The 22,260-nt window shown below is 33.2% G+C and overlaps 1 protein-coding gene across 1 annotated transcript in view; it reads left to right on the top strand.

The window, feature by feature from the left end:
* Pmm2 (phosphomannomutase) overlaps positions 1–18,307 on the top strand; it is a 34,203-nt gene extending 15,896 nt beyond the window's left edge. Inside the window, exons 4-5 of the mRNA XM_075361571.1 lie at positions 9,344–9,611; positions 17,918–18,307. Coding sequence (XP_075217686.1) covers positions 9,344–9,611; positions 17,918–18,135 — 486 coding nt within the window. The 3' untranslated portion in view covers positions 18,136–18,307. The remainder of the gene's footprint in view (positions 1–9,343; positions 9,612–17,917) is intronic.
* The last annotated feature ends 3,953 nt before the right edge of the window (positions 18,308–22,260 follow it).

Consider the following 22,260-nt stretch of genomic DNA (forward strand, 5'->3'; position numbering starts at 1 on the left):
AACTGTTCTAAATTTAGTGATACGTTATTTTCATCAGAGCAATGTATTATAAGTATCTATACACTGGCATGCTGTTTATCATCTAAATCTGTATTTCAACTAGAATTAGAAGTATGATTTCTTCAGGTTTGGACTCATCAATTTTTAATTCATTAATTGAACCTGTGAAGTATTACAATACTTTAAAAACTGTTTTTTATCTATATATCTATCAATCATGATTTTCAGTTTTTACCAGTGATTGAATTTTTACTGGCAGGCCAACCAGTTTTTTTTTGTGACTGAAACAGTTGTAAATATGATTGTTTTTGGGCTGTTTGAAATGCTGTAATAGCATTAGTTTATACAATTCAAACCAAATGAAGCATTAAACTTCTTGCTTAGCATTCTTTTTTTGTATAAATGAGATAATTTTCATTGGATGGATCTCTGTTCAAAAGCAAAGAGTAGCAACTGCAATTGCAAAAATGCTACATAAGTGCAATTCTGGGGTTTATAAATAATTCATATTTTGAGGGATATAGAATTTTAATGATTGTAAGTTGGATTGTTTAAGGCTGCTATATATCTAAACTGTTTTTATCACATGGCAATAGAAAATGCAAATCCAATGCCCTGTATTAATCATCAATTAATTACTAGTAAATCTTCATTGTCATAAACTGATTGTTACTGCTCAGAAGTGCCAGTCACTTTGAGGGAATATATGGATTGTGATATAATACATTATAAATCAATTTAAAGTAGACTCATTGAGATAAAAATATTTCTGGGTAATCAAGAAACAAATTGGGTTATGATTATAGTTATCCAGTATTTTAAAACAAAAAGCTAAATTAGGAAATAATAAGCTAAATCAGTATATAAATGAACTATGGGCAAAAATTTCAAATATGGTAGTATTATAAGGAAAAAAATAAATTTCTGCTAGATTTAGAACAAAAAATAAAATTGCAAGAAAAAAATCAAAAATAGATATTTCAGCTACAGTAGAGCTTAAAGAACAAAAAAAGGCTGTAATACTTGTTTATCCTAGAAGTTAAAAATGATTATATAGTAGAACAATTAGTTCAGCTTTTTTAATTGCCAAGAACTTGATAAATACTATTACATAGACACAAATCACTAACAACAAAATTGTAATGCTGATGATACAGCATTGGTCTTATCTGTGATCTACCAACAGTTGATTTCAGAATATGCTGTGCTATCTGGTTGATATATGTTGAATGAATGTCACATATAATGACTTGATTTACAGTTGGAATAGAATAATGTCATCTTATATTACTGTAAGTTAAGCGGGTCAACCTGCAAAAAGCGTTTATTATGTATTGTCTGGCATCAAAAAATAAATTAATTAAAAATGCCCTCTAACCTAAATTATTTTTAAAAAATAAAGACTGATAGAAACTTTTTCATGAAAATTCAGATAATGAAAAATTATGAAATATACGTAATAAGCAGTCAAGTCATCATAACTACAAAATTAAAAAAAAAATGTCAGTAATAGAAATTATTTTTATATATTCAAAGTGACAAAAATTCTGGATTTAGTAGGTTATCTTTCCCCTCTTTTTAGAAGTTCATTGGTATAGTTAATTAACCAAAGGTTTCAAGATAAATATCCCATTGCAAAGTTGTGTATAAATTTAATTATGGTCGTTATATGATTGAATTATTAACAATCATTCAAACTGTCAAAAACTTTAATGACTTTAATTTTCATATTAAGAAAAAGTTTTCATTTTCTCATTATAAGTTTTATTTTCTTGGAGTGAAAGTTAAAGAATTGGTTATTTGTGAGATAGTAAGTGACATCCTACATAGCCTACATACATACATCCTTACATCCTACACAGCCTAAAATTTCTTTGAACAATTCTCTAAATAATTAAGATTAAAATATTACATGTTAGAAATATTTTTTTTTTTATTGCCTACAGCTGAAGCTAGATTTAATAAACTGGCTTCTTTAAATTGCCAAAATTAAACAAACTTGTATTCAGTGTTGTACTGTTGGGATTTACTAATAGCTAATGGGGTACTGATGATTATATTTGCTGTTTATACCACTGTTTAGTTATTTAATCAAATCATTAAAGCTATGTAGGCAGTAAATATTAAACAGTCCATCACAGGTCCATCAGAAATTTTCACAGGTCCATCAGAAATTACTTTTTATAAATAATATTGAATTTAAAATTGCACTAGTCAGTTGATAAAAAACATAAATATTGTTGCTATAAAAAAATGTATATTTTCATCAAATTTTTTTTATCATTGAATTATATATATAGTTTTTAAATATATTATTTATGATCTTGTTTTTTTTAATAAATCGTTAGCTACATTTTTTTTTGTATGCCTTCACATGTTTTAAAAATTTTCTTTCTACCTGTCTCGTTTTTCCTGTGTAAAATGTATTCACATTTATCAAAAAAAATATCAATTGTTTTAATTAGCATTTTTATTAATAGATTACAGATGTTGTATAATGTAATTAATAGATTTATTTATATGCCATGCTCTAATTTTGTTTACTGTACATTTTTTGTTTTAACTTTTACTTATATGACGGTGGTTCAGAAAGTAACCGCCATTTGGCTATAAATAAAAATACCTGCATAGATAAAAATATTTTATTATATTCAACTTAAAATTACAGCTTTTAACTATTTTTCAACTTAGTCGCCATTTAAATTCAAGTATTTGTCATAGCGTTTCACTAATTTATAAATACCTTTTCATATAATTCAGTCACTTGGGTACCTAGCCTACCTCTTATGGCATTTTGAAGTTCGTCATCATCATCAAAGTGCTGCGACCCAAGCAGCTACTTCAGCAGTCTACTGTGAAACTTTGAAAAACCTTAGGCATCCATTCAGAACAAATGCCGCGATATGCTGTCATCCGGTGTTTTTTTTTGCATGACAACAGTCATCCCCATGCTTGAAGAACTCAAGAACTTCTGAATCAATTCCAATAGGACATTTTAGATCATCCCCCTTAAAGCCCGGGCTTGGTGCAGATTGATTTTCATCTCTTCACTCACATGAAGAAATGGCTTGTATTGCAGCACTTCAATGACAACAATGAACTTCAAAATGCTGTGAAAAGTTGGCTAGGTACCCAGGCGGCTGAATTTTATGAAAAAGGTATTTGTAAATTAGTGAAATGCTATGAAAAATACTTGAATTTAAATGGCAACTGTGTTGAAAAATAGTTAAAAGCTATAGTTTTAAGTTGTATGTAATAAAATATTTTTATCTGTGCAGGTTTTTTATTTATAGCCAAAATGAGGTTACTTTCTGAACCGCCCTCATATTTTAAACATTTTTATTTGGTTTCTGTGTTGTTTTTATTGACCTTTTGAAAACTAAACCTTTTTTGGAGATTGTTAGAAAAAAATTGCATACTTATATTGTTGTTGATAAAAAAAAGTAGATTATTTGTAAGCTTTTGCTGAAAAATTTGTACATTTTTTATTACCAATATTTTTTAGCAGTTTCTTTAATTGTAGGGAAACCAATGCATTATCAACTAGAAATGTTTTTTGTGGTCATATCTTTTTTAAAAATATTTCTAAAGATTCATGAACCCAAAAACAGAAATAAATAAAAAGAATGAGTTTGAAGTCTCTTAACTCAATCAAGAAACAATTTTACTCTGGCAATCATGATTTTGCCAGAAATTGATAAATTTTAGTCAAATTTATAAAATTAATTTTTTTAGAACTGTCTACACAAATCACTATCAGATTAAACATTCCTAAGTTCCTGTTCAATTTCACTTCGTGTTTGAAATACACCACCCATTTGGCATGTTGTAGCTAAATATATTGCTGAAAAAAAGAAAAGAAAACACTATGATGAATTAAGTGTAATATTACGATCTGAACGTCGCAAACAACTAAAAACAATGATGAATTGTTCTCAGCTAATCTACAAACTATGCAATACAGCAATAAATACAATATTATAAAAAACTAATTAAGTAAAATAAAGCACTCCTTTTCACTCTGAATGAAGTATGATTTCACGTTCGACTGAGAACAATAATAAACAAATGATATTTGCGTTATTACCCAACAAACACAATTAGATATTATCTAAAAATAAAAACATAATCAGTTGTTATGTTCAAAATAATAACTTTTTATTGTTTACCACCCAAATATTAATTGCGATGTCACGTGCATTTTTAAACATTAACAAATGTAACCTCTATCAAGCGAACTGCCATCATTACAAATGTCATTTTGATACTCATGAAATTTTGCCAAAACATTTCTCACATAAAATGAGGTTGATGAAAAATCACGAGTTTGTCTTTTTAGCATAAAACTGAATCTGATAAAAAATTGTCAAGTGGTCTTCAAAGGGTTAAAAGTTTGTAGGTTATACTGTTTTATTTACAATCGGTTTCTCAAGTAACAAAACTATAAGTAAATCGTATAAAGTAGTAATGACATGAAAGAGAGTTATCCAGAGATAACTCTCGAGACAGTACAGGAAAAGTTGAACAAAGCATAATACATTTAAAAGTACAATGAATAAAATATAACTAACAATGCTCACAAAGTCTGTTACAAAGAACACATAAATCAAGTAATGAAACAGAAAAAAGTTATAAATGGTCAACACAACAGTCAGTAAAACAAGAAAAGAACAATATTTACCACATAACAGTCTCTGGATCATCCCAACCCTGTAGGGGAAGACACCACCCACCTTGTAACGTTACTAGTTGCCACACCACCCTCTCCATTCCGAGCCCTAAGGGGATTTACCAGAGATCATCTTAGATCCTCTAACTGATTACATCTCACAGTCATCAGCCAGGCCTTAGTCAGGATGCCACTGATGTAAATGCCTCAGCAGACATTTGCATCAGTAAAATACATATCAAATTTTGGATTCACGTAGGCCTCAAACGGACATCTTCACATCCAACCTAACATGGTTCCCTCAAACTAACTGACCAAAACCGCATAAGCGCAAACCCCACACCTAGTCCAGATTTGACAGCACCGTTCATGACTGAATGCCTCAGAAAACGAACTAATTTAAAGTTATATCAGTGCTACACTCATACCAATCAAAATTATGTCTTACGCAACGTAGAAATTCAGACTTGTACCCAAATAAGTCGACCAATTTAGGTCACCTAACAAGGGGAATGCAACCTTGTTCCAGTTCGCACAGGAACCAGGAATATACCCCTCATCCTCACCAGGTCCCATCATGGTGTCTCGCGTGGCACTACCAAGTCACGATCAGAACTGCCACTGGTGGAGGGAAGCCAAGCTCCCGGTTGCACGGGTTAACATACCTGGTGGCACAGCCACCAGGGTTTGTTAATCTGTGTAGTATCAGGATCCAAACATGCAATCTTTTCAGTCATCTCACATCCTCACTGTTATCCTATTGGAAAACATAACAAATCATGATACCTCTGATATGTCCCTCGGAATTTTATTCTGGAGTCATTGGATGGTGTCGATATTGCTATTGTTTGCCATACCCTAAAGTTGTTTCCTGTAGCCTCATATTGGCTTTAAAACTACCTTATACAGCAACAGTTTAACTTAACGACAACACAGACCTCATTCTTAGTACCCATTCAACTGCTTAAGCCTAATATTTATTTTATTGCATTCTGTTTTTCTCTCTCATATAATTTTCCATGTTAGGTGACAGTCAAAATGTTCATATGAGAAATCATAATTATTCTCAACATTAGTGTAAAAAAGAGAAACTCAACATAAAAGTCTTGTAAGTCAGACACCTTTGTTACATCTTTAGGCTAGTATGTACTCTGTGATACAGAAATTATATTTCCCATAGGTCAACACTGTCCTTCAAAGCCCTCCCTCAGGTCATTAGAGCTGAGAGCCCCAGAGTACATGCTGCGCGTTCCAGTTGCCCTCCACAATAAAATGGGGATCTAGAGTGCTGAAGATTTCCAAATCAAGTTATTTGTGATTGTGTGACAAGGAGAACAATAAACTGCAGATATTACAATAGGCCAGTCCAATATTTGAATCGAGATCGCTTGAATATGGTCCAGCTAAAACCGGGAAACAGTTGATGCGTTAAAGTATGCTTAACAAGAACCACAGTACCTCCATGTGTTCTACCATCTGCATGATTAGTGGTGTAGACCATGTAACTTCTAACACAGAAATAGTTACGATTAGTAAAGTACGTTTCAGAAGTAAATATAATTTCTAAAAATTGAACAACTACCATTGCCTCCAATTCTTTCCTTCAACTCGTGTCGTTAGCTTAAAGATTCGCCATTAACAAATGTTGGTAATAACTTTTGTTTGTAGATTTATCAAACTACCAATTGTGGCACCAAGAATTCAGTCTTAGTTGTTAGGTTATTTATTTTATCCTTGTCATCAGAATCACGAAAGTCATTGTTGTATGCAGCCACGATATAAGGTTCAGGAAGATCAGAAAAACAACCTTTCGAGTCCTCTTGCAACCTCCAATCCAAAGAAGGAATGTTATTAAAATTATTTTAAGATATAAAATGAACCCCTGTTTGTGATTCTCTACGAGGAGAATTTTTTGTAGCATAAATGACTTTTTACCTCTCTTCTTTTCCAAGATCTCCATGTGGACCCAACATCCTTATAAAATTTACTACACATGAGGAGATATGCCAACAAGAGTGGACCAATTTTAGTTGTATCGTTGTTATACCAACTAACTATTTTTAAATTTTACCTGATAAAAATAATTGTTATTTTAAAATACATGACTGATACATTCTAACCAGGTATTTTATATTAACTGGTAAGAACCATAAGTTTCAAAAGTGCTAACAATAACAAATTTTAGAATAAGGTTTATCATGCACATAAAATATGTGTGATAAAAATTGATATCTACTAAACTATGAAATATGAAATATATTCATCAACATACAAGGCAATATGTGAAAAAAAAATTATATATATATATCAGTTAGTCTTTTAGCCAGAACCTGGACCTTCGGAACTCAGGTCAGCCCAGGCAAATCTCAGAGCCAACTCATGGGCTCATTGGACCCTACCCCATGGCTGCAGAGCTGGCTTCACTCACCATTCCCAATTTTCCAAGCGGGCTGGAGCCCTGGACTCCTGCAGAGCTTGCTTCAGCCACCATTCCCACCTATCCAGAGGGAGTCCACCCCTCGGACCCCCACTTTGTACATTATCCTCAGGGTTGTGAGAATAATATTTATAAATAATAATTGTAGTAGTCAGATTTTATAGAAACCTGAAAAAGAAGCTAAATTAGTAGATATAAATGGTTCCTTTGAGCACAGCAGCCAATCAGAGAGCAGTATTCCGATCACGTGCTTTAGCCACGCCTACTTTATTCTAGAGAGAAATTTGCACATTATGCAGCTTTTTACATGCAAAATTCACATATTTTGCACTTTTTCGTGAGCGTCATTAATGATTCTTTATTGTGTATGTTACTGAAGAACATTTGCATAAACGAAAAAATAATTAAAAAAAAAAAAAAATGGGGAATCACTACTGTCTTTTTGGAAGCCAAGAAATTCCGAACGGCTAGCGATGTGTGCGCGCGCGTTGTCGTGGTGCAGAACCCAGCTGTTGTTACCCCACAGATCTGAACGTTTGCGGCTAATACTTTCAAGTAACCGCTTCAAAACTTCATAATAGAACATCCCATTGACAGTTTGACCAAGAGGAAAAAATTCCTTATGGATAATGCCTTTGATGTCGAAAAAACAATCATCATGGACTTCATGTTGCTGCGAACTTGGCGACTTCCACTGCGATGACTGCTGCTTAGTTTCAGGGTCATATCCGTAGACCCATGTCTCATCACCGGTTATGATGTTGGAGATGAAGTTAGGGTCATCTCTTGCTAAATTTTTTAATTCGCTACAGACAGCTACGTGATTTTATTTCTGGTCTCTGTTCAACAGTCTCTGTACGAATTTTGCAGCAATGCGTCTCATGTTCAAATTGTCCGACAAGATGCGTTGCACGGACCCATATGACATTTGTACGATTGCAAAAACATCATGGATTGTTTGTCTACGATCTGCAACAATAGCCTCTCGCACTTTCACGATGTTTTCCGGTGTTGCGCTTGTTGATGGTCTTCCTGAACGCTCATCGTCATCGACTGTCGTTCGTCCATCTTTGAATTGTTTGGACCACAAAAAAGTTTTACTTTTACTCCACCAAGTGTAAAAAGTGTTACATTTTACATTGTCACCAACTGCTTCCACAAGCATGTGATGGGTTTCTGCACCAGTTTTTTAAAGTATGAAGCAAAATTTGATGCATGTTCTTTGCTCTTTAAAATCTGCCATTTAGAACTTCGCCGAAGCATTAAATCACAACGTTACACAACCGCATGAAAGTCAACAATGCAGACTTTCACCGTCACTGTTGTTGGTACACTGATTCACAAAGAGTACTGTTAGCCACATCTAGCGGCAGCAGATTGTACCAGTAATGGTTTACGCGCGAAATTCAAATTCCCCCAACTGTTGGATAGCACCTCGTGTATATATATGTTTGTGTTTGTATGCATGTGCGCGCGCGTGTGTGTATGTATGTATGTTTACTATTACACAAAGTTGTACTAGTTGTTTCTTACTAACAACCTGTTGGTCCCTTTGAAATCTTTCCAGAGGTTCCAAAGGGGATCTCTGCCCAACTTATAAAATCTTTCTTGAACACTGACCACTCTTTTTACTTTTTTTTAATGTTCTCCTACAAGAATCTTTCTCTTGTATTGATTGCTCTCTTAAATTTTTTAGAATGGAATTTTTTTCAACTCCCATGTTTTTAGTCTTTTTTTCTCCTCTCTTGATTTTGTTAACATTCCTGATTCTTAATTTTCCTACCACTATTCTTATCATCTCAATAAAAAGCTTGAGACTTGACATTAACAAACATCACTTCCCTTTGCTGTTAACAAAAGTCAATAATTACCATTTTTTGTATTTATTCTATCACGTATTTCAAAACCCTTTATAAAGCAATCCCTTTTATGTCCTTTTTATAAAGCAGTGAATATCTGCTCTTCACTAATTTTATTAGACAGTAGAGTAATACGACTATTGTACAACTTTCTCCTGTTTTGTACATCTAACTTTGTAGAAAAAATGTGAATATTTATTTCATTACTTGTCTTAGAGTTAATAATAATAAAAAAAATTCTTCTTGGCTTTTTATCTTTTCTTTATTTTTCCCTCATTTTTATAAATAGTTTCTACACTTCATTTCTTAACTGGAACTGTTTCTCAATTCCTTATCAGTTTGAAATTTTTTGCATAATGTAGATGTTTGTTGTTTCAGAATATTCAGACTTATATAGGAGAAGAAAAATTACAAGACTTTATTAATTACTGTTTACGATATTTATCAGATGTTAAACTGCCTGTGAAACGGGGTACTTTTATAGAATTTCGTACTGGAATGATTAATGTCAGTCCTGTGGGACGATCGTGTTCTAGAGAAGAAAGAAATCAGTTTGAAGCACATGATAAGGAGTACCACATACGAGAAACATTTATAAACAGCATTAAGAAAGATTTTCCTGATCTCAATCTTAAATATTCTATAGGTTTGTATTCATCATAATAGTTTAAGGCATTTTCATACATTTTGTTTTTATATATGTTTTACCTAATATACAAAAGCATTTGATGTTTGTTATTCTTGAGCATTGTTATGCTGTTTCATATAGTCTGGCATGAAAACTAGATTTGTGTTTTTTATCAAGTCACCTATAAACATTTGATTTATTGTCTTAACAGGGAATTATAGTCCTGTTTGTTCGGTTTGTAGAGCAATCATCTGATGTACATTAAAACCCAATGTTTGATTTTCGTCAAGTTTTGCTGAAAGATAAAATGCCCAGCCTGAATCAAATGGACGGGACAATTTTTTTTTAATCATTGTGTACCCATGGTAAATGTATCAGCATTATCAAAAAGAAGAAAGGTTGTATTATAAGATTGTGTTAATTTTTACGTGTGTTGTATGTTTCTGATAGAGAAAGGACTTTATTTATTTTTTTTAAATCTTAAGAACTTAAATAAAAATAAAAATTATAATAAAAGCTTAAAACTAACAAGCAGTACTTCTACCAAACTGTAGTTTAATTACCCGGATACTACGTTATCTCTAACATACATTTACTTAAATTAACATTTATTTATTTGTACAGCACATTTTTTACTAATTTAGTCACCATGTTTGATTGGATACTTTGACATTATTTTAAATTATTTTATTCATTGTGAATATTGTCCATATTATGATCGTGGATATATTCATTCTTTTGTAAAGCTGAAATTTCATAAAATTTAAACATGGTAGTGTTTATAAACCTAGATACAAAACATCTGCCTACTTGACCATTTGTTTTACATTATTCAGTAATCTATGACACATCATAATTTAAAATATTGTTTATAAATTAGAATATGATGCACCTAGCAAACATTTTCTTATCTTATATGAAACATAATGAGAGTGTAATGGATTGTTGTATTTAATTTATTGTTCAGTTCAGTAATTTTTGATGTAAAGAATACACATGGTGTATGTATATATATATATGCCATGATAAATGTTTGTAATAATCCCTAGAAATTGACTGATGAAATTTGTATGAAGTATTTTTTTGTGATATGTTGGGCATAGACTACTTTGGTCATTTACCCTATGAGAATGGAAATTTGTAGCGTAAGAAAAATGCCATGCCTGACAGGGATTAATTTTTATATTTATTTCATTATTTTGATTGTTATATACTTAATTATAAGGTCAGTAAAACCTGTATATTTATCATATTGTTAATTTATATTATGTGTTCTTGGGCTTTGATAAGCCGAGTGATTGGTTACCCTCACCCAATAATTCTAATACGTTCTATCTCATTTTTGTAAACAGCTGATGATAGCTATATCAAGGAATAAAGTTCAGTTTGATGTAGTTAAATACAATGAGGAAGGGAAATCCTTTGCAAAGATTTCTCTCCCTTTGTAATAAATAAGTGCATGATAACATCCTGTGGGCTGGGAAATCTGTTCAGAAGCTTAGTAATGGTGCACTAATGATTGAAGTATTTAATGAAGACCAATGCTGAAAACTCCTAGCCCTTAAGAATGTAGGGAAAGATGCAGTGGTAGTAGAACCCCATAATATGCTGAATTTCAGCAAGGGTGTGATTTTTTGCCATGACCTAGCGAGTATTGAACTAGCGAATATATCAGAAGAGCTATCACCGCAGGCTGCCACATCTGTGCAAAGGATTATGAAGAAGGAAAATGGTGTTAATGTACCAATGTCCTCATTCATTCTAACCTTTTAGGCTTCTACCTTTCCTGATTGAATAAAGGTTGGTTACCTATTACCTATCTGTTCATGTGTTACCATATGTACCAAACCTCAGATGCTGCTTGCAATGTTAGGGGTTTGGTCACATCAAAATTGGTTGCAAAAAAGAATAGGTTGTGCACATTGCAGCCATATGGACATGATACCACAAGAGCTGAGGAAGAAAAATGCATAAACTGTAAAGGTCCACACTCAACAGGGTCTTGGGAATGCATCTTGTACTAGGAAGAAGAGCTACATTTAAGATCTGTACTGAGCAGAAAGTGTCCTTTCCAGTAGCACATCAAGAATACAGAAATTCCCGATATAGAAACCCATACAACCTGGTATTACTTTCGTATAAGCCCTCTGAAACAATCTACAAAAAGAGAGAGAATGCGGATCTTGTAAATAACTGAAAAAAATTGGTAGAAGCTTTGTCAGAACAAGAAAGTCCCTCACAGCTTCTATTTCAGCATTAAATACTGACAAAAAGGTAACTTCTGCCAGAAAAACTGATGGTGCTCAACCTAAATCCACATCAATCGTTACACCAACACATAAATTTCCTGCTGCACCAACACAGCAAATAACTAAGATCCCTATGAAGGGATGTATTAAAACATCATCGCCTGGAACGGCCTCTCTATCTTCCCAGGCTTCCAAGTCCCCTCCACCATCTCAAAGCTTCTACAATGATATGGTGGCATATGGGATGCCCAAAGAAGCAAAGCACTTATTAGAAGGCATCAAATCTAGAATCAAAAACGGGATAGTATTTGATAAGTAATTTGCACGCAGAATTTTTATGTGTAACAGGAAATACACGAGGTCTGTAAATAAAGTAATGAGACTGGTTCAGAAAAACATTTATTTACAATCCAGTTATACATGGACTCTATCACCTTTGAAATAGTTCCCTTGAGAAGCCACCCAACGCTTCAAACTGTTTTCCCACTCTTCATAGCAGTGTTGGAACTCAGAATCCAGAATATCCTTCAGACAGTCGGTTACATTTTTTTAATGTTTTCTACTATTACAAAATGGTGTCCTTTGAGTTGTTTTTTTTAAAGTCGGGAACAGGAGAAAACCGCAGGGACTCAAGTCAGTTGAATAAGGGGGTTGAAGAACTACTGGAATGTTTTTCTCTGCCAAAAACTCATTAATTAAGAGTGCAGCATCCGGTTGTCTTTGATGGCTGGTCTCATGCGGGCAACCCTTTTCCATAGTCTTTCAAGAATTTCTTGGTGAACATATTGATTTACAGTCTGTCCTGAGACAAAAGGTCCTGAGACTAAGGCAAAAGCTCCTTATGGACAATGCCATTACTATCAAAGAAATAAATTAGCATGGTTTTGATTTTGATTTGCTCATTTTTGTTTTTTTAGGGACATGGTGAATTTGAAGTGTGCCACTCCTTGCTCTGACGTATTGTTTCTGAGTCGTATTCAAATATCCAAGATTCATCACCTGTAATAGCATTTTTTTAGAAAATCAGGATCAGTTTCAATTCGCCCTAGAAGATCACACACTTCCACCCTATTGTATATTTGTTCAACAGTGAGGTTTTTGGGATCAATTTTGCACAAAATTTTTTCATGTCCTATTTGTTTGTCAAAATTTGATGGACTGTGATATGGTTCAAATTCAATTGTTCTGCAGTCATTCTGACAGTTAATTGCTGGTCATACCATATGAAGTTTCTGATTTGCTCAACATTGTTGTCACTTTTTGACGTTAATGGCCTTCCACAGCATGGATCGTCTGCAACTGATTCCTGGCCATCTGAAAATGCTTTAACTACCTAAAAACTTGGGCTCTTGACAGAGCATCATCTCCATACGCCCTTTTCAATTTTGAAAAAGTTTCAGTAGCATTGTCATCAAGTTTAACACAACTTAATTTCACAACGTTGCTTATAATTAGTATCACTCATTTTTGTAACGCACAACAAAAACTCATTTCATGAAAAGTTTGTTTACATCTCACATATCAACAATAGACTAAAAATATTAATACCTCATTTAAATCAGCCATAACCATATGTTTATTAGTAACTTTACTAGTACTTTACTTTGGCTGCCAAAAAAACCAGTCTCATTACCTTATTTACAGACCTCGTATTACGGCTGGAACTATTATTCAATGGAATGTTTGCAGTCTCCGTTCCCACCATGAGGATATTGAAATCCTAATAAAGAAAGAAAATCCTTTAATACTGTCTGCAGGATGATGTGTCCTTTCGTGGATACATTTGTGAAAGATGTGATTATCAGACTGAGGGCAGAGGATGAGAAGGTGTGGCGGTTTTCCTACAGGTGATAGTGTTAGCCACACGGATACCACTACATACAAATATTCCTGCTGTCTCAGTGAAGATATTAGTGCCATTTTATATTAATATCTGCAACTTATATTTTCCGACATCAGTGAGAACGATCTGTCCAGTCTGTTTTTCCAGATTCTGGTACCCTGCCTAATAATTGGGATTTTAATGCCCATCACCACTCTTTAGAGCTCATCATCATGTTCTTCCGAACATGAGATCTTCTGCTTATTGAACAATGAATTTTGGGTTTTTATTTTACGATATTCAAGATTAACATGATATTTAATGTGTAGTGGCTACATTTTACACTGAAATCTGATGGTTTGCATTCTCCAAAAGAAACTTTTGTATATTAACTCAATAAGTGCCTTTGTTTCCATCTCTTGGACCCATATTTTTATATTAGATTTTTATTTATAAGAACTACATATCAAGCCCAGTTCCACACCTTGATTTGTTTATTTTGTTATTTTATTTATTACTTCCTTGTACGATGTAAAGGAAATATTGTGATCATGAAAAATTTCGGTTTCCAGATTTCAACGGAAATATCCATTTTGACCATCCCTGAATCCATTTTGATTAATTTCGGCGTGACATTTGTACATACATATCTATGTATATATTTGGATGTTAGGGGTAGACACATCAGTTCAAATCAGAGTTCACCTTTTTTTTAATCAATATATTGATTTATTAATAATTAATGAACCTTTGATTATAAAAAAATTTTACAATGAATAATAATTCAATAATAACAAAAAGAGAAATTAAAAAACATAAGAAGTTTTTAATAAAATAAAATCCTATGTACTTTCCATTTTAAAAAAATGTGTAATTATAATTTAATTGGTGTACAAGGAAGTCATGTGTTGTCCGCATCAGATTTTTTCTGTTATTTTTGCCTTCAGAAATATTAAAAAAAAAGTCTTGTGACTGATCGGTCTTATTGGCATGCCGACCAAATTTTGATCGGAGAGGGCCAATGAGACTGACCAGTTACATACCTTTTTACCTTACATAATATTCCATTTATTTCGAAACAATATTGACAATACTTAAAAAAATAATGAAATTACTATTATTTATTATGATTATTAGATTTATGATTTATTTTATTTCTTATCTAACTATTTTTTATGAGATGTGATTGGAAAGTTTAAAGATTGGTGTTTGTAATTTCAAAATGTCAGTACTTACAGGTTATTGTGATGGATTACCTTCAAAGTAATTTCCTTTTGACACAACACAGCGACTCCGATGATGTTTCCACTTTTGGAAGCATTTCTGGAAATTTTCTTTCTTAAGAGTGTTAAGAACTCTCTCCGTACTTGCCTGTATGACTTCAGTTGAGTCAAATTGGTTACCTTTCAGCAAAAAGTTCAGTTTAGGAAGCAAGTAAAAGTTTTGCAGGGGCTAAATCAGGGGAATAGGAGGGTTGTGGAGGCACAGGAATTTGGCTAAAAATTCTGTGATTGAGAATGCATTGTGAGCTGGTGTGTGCTCATGGTTCAAGGACCCAATTCTCATCTTGCCAGAGTGCCGGGCTTTACTTCTGCACATTTTCCACACATGCTGAAGGACTCTTTTATGGTGTTCCTGGTTTATTGTCTGCCCCCATGGGGCAATTTCATGTTGCACAATACCCAAAGAATGGAAGAAAGTCACAAACATTGTCTTCACATTTGATCAACTTTGTCACACTTTTTTCAGTCGTGGCGAACTTGGACCCTTCCCCTGTGATGATTGTGTCCTTGTTTCTAAGTCATACCCAAAAACTCATGATTCTTCATCTGTTATTTATTTAACAAATATTTAATATATTTACATATTTAACAAATTTGGGTCAATTTTGGCCCGATTAATCAGTTCTTGGGACATTTAAGTCTGTGTTGACAACAATTTCATTGCATGCGTATTCAAATTTTAAGTTAAAATTGACTTAACCCCCAGAAACCTAAATTCAGTCTGTTAGTCATCTACCTAATTATCAGTTTACTACCAGAATTCACTGAATCACGAACTGTCACAATGTTTTTGTTGGTTTTTGAAGTGGGAGACTGGCCAGACTGTGGGTTATCTTTGACTGTTCGTGGCCATCTTTGAATCGGATAAGACTTTATCCCCAAAATATGTTTTTAAGAGTTTAATTGTCTCCTAAGCTAATTTTCTGATTTTTAAATAAAATTTGACTAACTCATTCCGTTTTTTCGTCCATTTTACGAAATCAATTATTTGCCAAGAACCAGATACACTTGTTCACTCATCAAAATGCCTCCCTCTTCTGTTCAAAGATATCACTGTGATCTTTTCAGGATGTTTCAAGGACAAAAAGCTTCCTATTCCATACTCCCAGACAATCTTAACCCCTTTCATTGAGCAGTGGTGGCATCTGTCTTAAAACTTCACAATTATACCTCATATTTAAGGAAAAAAGTAATAAATAGCCTTTTTGATAGAATAAGTATATAATCTTAAATTATATTATTTAATTTACAAAGAACCAATAATTTTGAATTTATGTGTCCTGTAGGTAACCAAGTTGAATTTTCTGTTGGAATAGCACTAGTGTCACTATTTGAAAATTAACTGTTTTCACCATGTTGTATGGGCAGAATATTATGAAAAATATTGGAAATATCTTCGTTTATTTCTATCCCATCTGCTGATTCCAACTAACATGAATATTCAACATGTGAATGATCACTGTCTGATAAATCAAATTTGAAAATCCAAATTCAGAATCACTATCTTCACAGTCCAGGCAATCTTCTGCATCAGAATGTGACCCTAAATAATTTTTTTTCATACAGCAGCTTTTGCATGCAAAGGCCCCAAATATCTTTAATTTTTTTTTTAATAAATAATAAACTACTGAAAATATAATCATTATATAACTATTTATGAAAAAGTTCACAAATTAAATAAACACAAGAAAAACAGAAGAAGAATATTTTAAAATGAACAGGATTGCAAAAATTACTACCAAAGAATAACAAAATATATAAAACATCGCATAATATTATACTTCATATTCGAATGAACAGTGCCACAATATTAGCTAGGATGCAACTGGCATGCTTATCATCAGACAGGTGCCAGAATATGGTGAATCAGTTTGAGAGAGTCCCACAGGCAAGTGCTTGTCTGCGGCAGTTTGATTGACCAGTCTCAAAAGCAGTGAAAATGTTAATGTGGCACCACTATAATCGAAATACAAGCTTCTATTTCTCCTTTTCAATAGCCCCTCACACAGTTTTGTCGCATTCACTTCTCTTTCATTATATTTCAAAGTATAAACAGACTAACTTTTTGAAATTTATGAATAATAAATGGAAAAATAGGCTAAGATTATAATACCTGACCTAACTGTTAAATTTTATGAATATCAAACAGAAGGAAGACTATGTTCTGAATTTAAAACACCATACACATTTATTTTTCTACAAAGGAAAACAGGATATAGGACATTTAAGTTTATTGCTTCTGATGTTGGCCAGATGTTTAGCTTTTAATGTTTAATAGAAAGGTCTTTGTTTCCCTGAATTTAACAAAGTAATTTTCCATGTGATGTTACAAAGTTCTATTTTGTTTTTTATTGTGCCAGTTAGCAGATCCTCAACTTCCTTCCTTTTGGTTGTTTGGCTATGAGCTTCTTTATCCAGATCTATGAAATTATAATTGTGATTCACTTTGAAGTGCCTAAATCTGGTGTCATTTATCTCATTTGCTATGTATGCATCCCAACAGTCCAATATTATGATTGATACTTCTTATCAATTCTCAAAACAACCATACTCAATGAACACAAATATGTATACATTATTTACTGCTTGCATTCCTTAAACAGCTGATGTTATAGAGAAAAAATATCTGGCATATTTAAAAAAAAAAATTACATCATATTTCTAGATTAAACTTGGGCAGACCCATGTTTGATTTTTAACTTGTACAGCAATTAGAATACTTTTTGAATTGCATGTATTTTTTTTTTTTTGTTCATTCAATGGAGGTCTTGTTGTTCATTCATATTTTTCTTAGTCTCTAACTTGTATTGTTTTACTGTTTTCTATAGTTTCAAACTCCTTTGCAATAATTCCTGTTTATTGTTTCAGAGCAGTTCTAATGGTTATTTTTGTTTTGAACACCCTATTAAAAAATACGTATTTTATTTTTATTGAATTTCTTTAAACTTATACGGAATTTTTTTTTTTCAGGAGGCCAAATTAGCTTTGATGTGTTCCCAGTTGGATGGGATAAGACATATTGTTTGCAGTATTTAAATGATTTCAAAGAAATACATTTCTTTGGTGATAAAACTGATTTAGGTGGAAATGATTATGAAATATTTAATGATTCAAGAACTATTGGTCATAAAGTTACTAGTCCAACAGATACAATTAACCAATTAAAAGAGCTTTTCAAACTTTCTTAGTTATTTTAAATGACTTGTGAACCTATAATAGTAGTTTATAATTTACTGCACGATGCTTTGTAAGTTTTATTGATGTTTTTTAAAAAGTTTATTATATACAAAAATGAACAAATAATATTGAGTTTGAACATTTTATTTTATTTTAAATAAAGTAAATGAAATAAGATAAGTGTATTATAATTATTTTTTCTTGATAATTTTAAATGGTATGATTAATGGTCATTACCCATCAAATCCTTTATGCATGTAACTACTAATAAGGAAAACTATTTTACTAAACATGGCTTCTATGATCAATATTTCTTTATGTCTTTCATTTTATCAAATACTACTCCAAAATGTATTTTCTTGTGTGTTCTAAACTGTTTAAAGCTGTAAATTGGAAGATATTTCACTTTCTGATATAGTAATATGTAAAAGAAGAGAACTACATTAGAATAATGATCTCCTACTACCATAGAGTTTTGTGTTGATGTTTTGTCAGTCAGTCCCCTTATTTCAGAAATACTAAAGTCTGTATAAATATGCAGGTATAAAATTGTAGGCCTGTATTTCATTTTTATCCTCCGGATCAATTAAACCTATAGTCATGAAATGTGGTGTTTGGGACTTGTTAGGAGGGATTGATTCTGTAACATTAAAAAAAAAAAGATGAAAGATTGCTATATATCAGAGGAGGTTATATATTATAAAAATCTATCTTTTTCGTGTTTTTGTAGTTAACAGTATTGTTCTAATAACATGTTCCTACATTGGGAAATTTTTTAATAGAAATCTCAATTATTTTTAACCTATTAATTGAGGGAATCGTAACCTGAAAAATGTTTTTACATATCTTTTCTACTTATTATTTTCTCATATTAAATTAATTTTCTCATTTTTCCTCTGAACCCTTTAGAGAAGCATATTAAATTAAAGTAGATAGATTTGGTATTAGGTAATTGGGAGACCAAAAGGGAATAGAATATAGGTGCTGGCTTCTTTAGATTCTTAGCCCTGCACAGAATGGCGGAAGGGGTCTGTTGCTGTTATAGATGTATAGATAGGATAGCAACTCGGATGGCTAGAGGTCTGCCTAGGTGCTTACTTTGCCAAGATGGTGTTTTGGCATTGAGTTCCAGTTAGCTGAGATGTTTGCTGTTAGGATGAGGTGGATGTATGGAGAATTATGTGCTGGAGCTGCGGTGTGGGAGGGTTTAGGCATTGATCTCACTCCTGAAAGCAGACCAAAGCAGTGAGAGATAGGGTATGTTTTCATTAGAGGCTTATTAAATTTCTGAATCTGTTAATTAATTTTTAAGTAAATCAAGAGGACTTTCTGTAAATTGAATTGTAGGGGAAAAATGTTGTTGCAATCAACACTAGTTTTGATGGTATGAAGATAGTATTTTTGTTATTTAAAGACTCAATCGAGTAATTATCTGAGTCCTATTGAAGTTAGATATAGGAGTAGTTTTTAGTTTTTGTGTGAAGCCTTTGGTGTTAGAAGAAGGCACAGAGATTGCACTTGCGTGAATTGGTTGATTCGATAGTTGAAGGTTGTAGGTAGTCGTGGTTGGAAGAGGCCATACGAAGGTATTAGTAGGTTGTGTAAATACACTGATGGAAATGTCTACCGAGGCATTTGCATTGGTGGCATTCAAAGGCCAAACTGATGACTTGACTTGTGTTATCTAGTTTAGAGTGTCTAAAAGACAATCTTCGGTAAAGCCTATCATGGCTAGAAATAGAGAGGGTGAAATGATGATGAATCATCGTAAGGAGGGTGTCAGGATGATGATTTTGTATTATTCTAAAATTTCCTAATCAAGAATCTTGTTCATCTTCCCATTTCAGTTCATTAATACCTATTAAGCTCTAATCTGTGCATTTATTGTTTTAAATTTCTAATCTCTAACTCTTATTTCTCATTCAAATAACTTTGATGCCAAACTTCCTTGATGGGGAGTCTTATTCTTTAAGACTTTGGTGGTTGGCGTTCCCACGGGCCTAATCTCTGCAGCTTTTCTTCCCACTACACACTGAGCTGAAGAATACTTGAGCTGAGCTGAAGATGGCCGCTCTTTTGAAATTTTTGAAGGTGACGTTTTCAAAATTGTTATTTTGTAGAACAAGACGCTAGCCTTAGATTTGCAAATCTAATTAAAGTAGGTTTACCCGTTCCTGTGAAATAATTTTTTTCAGGACATTTTTAGGACATCAGCATGATCGCCAGTCTTAACACTTTTAACCACTAGTCTTTTATTAACAACAATAGTACAATATATAAGACAAGTATAAAGTTCTTTCACTACAAATACCTTTGCTGTTCACAAATAAAACTACCCTAACAATTTCTGAATAAAATTTAATACATTATCTCTTTCACTTATAGTCTTACAGTAACTCACCGAACAATTTCTTGTTTTCATGTGCTGGAATTTTTTGTAACGTCACCGAAATTGCGTCGAACCTAAACTAGAAATTCCCTCCTTCACTGACCTCCTCGCAGAATACTCTCGCTGACTGACATCTCGCACAACTCATATCTCGCTGACTGACGTCATAATGTCTCGCTTAGGCTGATTCGCAGAACTGATTTTTAACTGGCCTTCCCCGGAGTATTTATACTCCTGTCCTCTTTACCTGCCGGACCAGACCGGACCGAACTCGAAGCGTGAGAATAATCGACCGCCCTCACATTTTCACTTGAAATTCCAAACCTTGGTCCGGTAATTCTTCTCATGGAACAACATCTGTTTAGTGTGAGTGGGCAGTATTACAAAAGCCCCGACGGGGAGTCTTATTCTTTAAGACTTTGGGGGTTGGCGTCCCCACGGGCCTAGCCTCCGCAGCTTTCCTTCCCACTATACAATGAGCTGCGGAACACTTTACATTATACATATATACTACACCAAGAACATTACACAAATTACAACATATACCCTTACACAACAACATCCTACACTGATTTTTCTTACATTTACACTTGGTGGTGTTGCAACATCTTACGAAACCCAATCGTAACCCAAGGTGGGAACTATCGTGCCAATGGACTATACGTAGTGGGTCTCGAATGATATCCTCTGGGCATGTTGTATTTAGCTCTAGCTCCAAAACGCGCGTGCTCTGCTGGAGTGGTCCGTTTTATCGCCGGTACTCATGAGACCAAAATTTCAGTTCCAAATATAAATATGATGGTTGATTATTGGTCCATCTGAAAAAAACCGTCAAACCTAGTCTTGTGAAGAGGCCTTGGTCAGCTTTGTCTGACGAGGATAAAAGTCCTACAGAAAAGATTGTAAATTATCAGACATGAAATTTAAAAATATTAGATTCGTTCTCCGAAATAATCAGGAAGGTCCCTTCAAAAGGTTTCGCCTTTCTTGATAAACAAAGTTTTAACAGGTACAAGTGGTTCTCCAAAGAACATCAAAAAATTACGTGACGGATCGATTCTGATTGAAACATTCAGTGATGAGCAGAGTCGATCTATCTTACGTCTTCGTAATATGGGCAGTATAACTATAAGAGCGGAATGCCACAAAATTGGGCAGCAGATAGGTCATGTATGTTGCGATTTTATTATTCTTTAGTTCGTTCTCGTTTAGATTACGGCTGTATCGTCTAGTCTTCAGCGCGTAATGTTAAATGCTGTACATCACGCTTCTCTCCGTCTTGCTATAGGATCCTTTAGATCAAGCCCTGTCACTAGCATACTTATTGAGTGCGGTGAACTATCACTTTGGCATAGACGTGACCAAATTTCAGCATCTTACTTTGCCCATCTTAAAGGGTAACCGAATCACCCGCCTTTTACCGCAGTTCTTGCGAATCCTGAGGACCATCCACGATCCACTGCACCTATGGGTGTATGTATCCAGCGGTTACTACAGATTTTAAACGTAGACATACCTACTGTTTTCACCTATAATGCAAGTTTTGGACCTGATCTCTTTATATCTTAGATATATTAATATTTTACATACCTTTGAATAGTGATATGTGTTTTTTTACTGTTATGCGTTTGATTTTAAATTTATATTTTCTTTTGATATCCGAGAAGGACCCTTTAACACCCGGAATTTTCATTTTTATTTTGTTTTTATATATATGCATAGTTGTTTTTATTTATTTTGAAGTTTT

This window comes from Lycorma delicatula, chromosome 3, assembly GCF_047948215.1.
Source record: "Lycorma delicatula isolate Av1 chromosome 3, ASM4794821v1, whole genome shotgun sequence".
Taxonomy (NCBI): domain Eukaryota; kingdom Metazoa; phylum Arthropoda; class Insecta; order Hemiptera; family Fulgoridae; genus Lycorma; species Lycorma delicatula.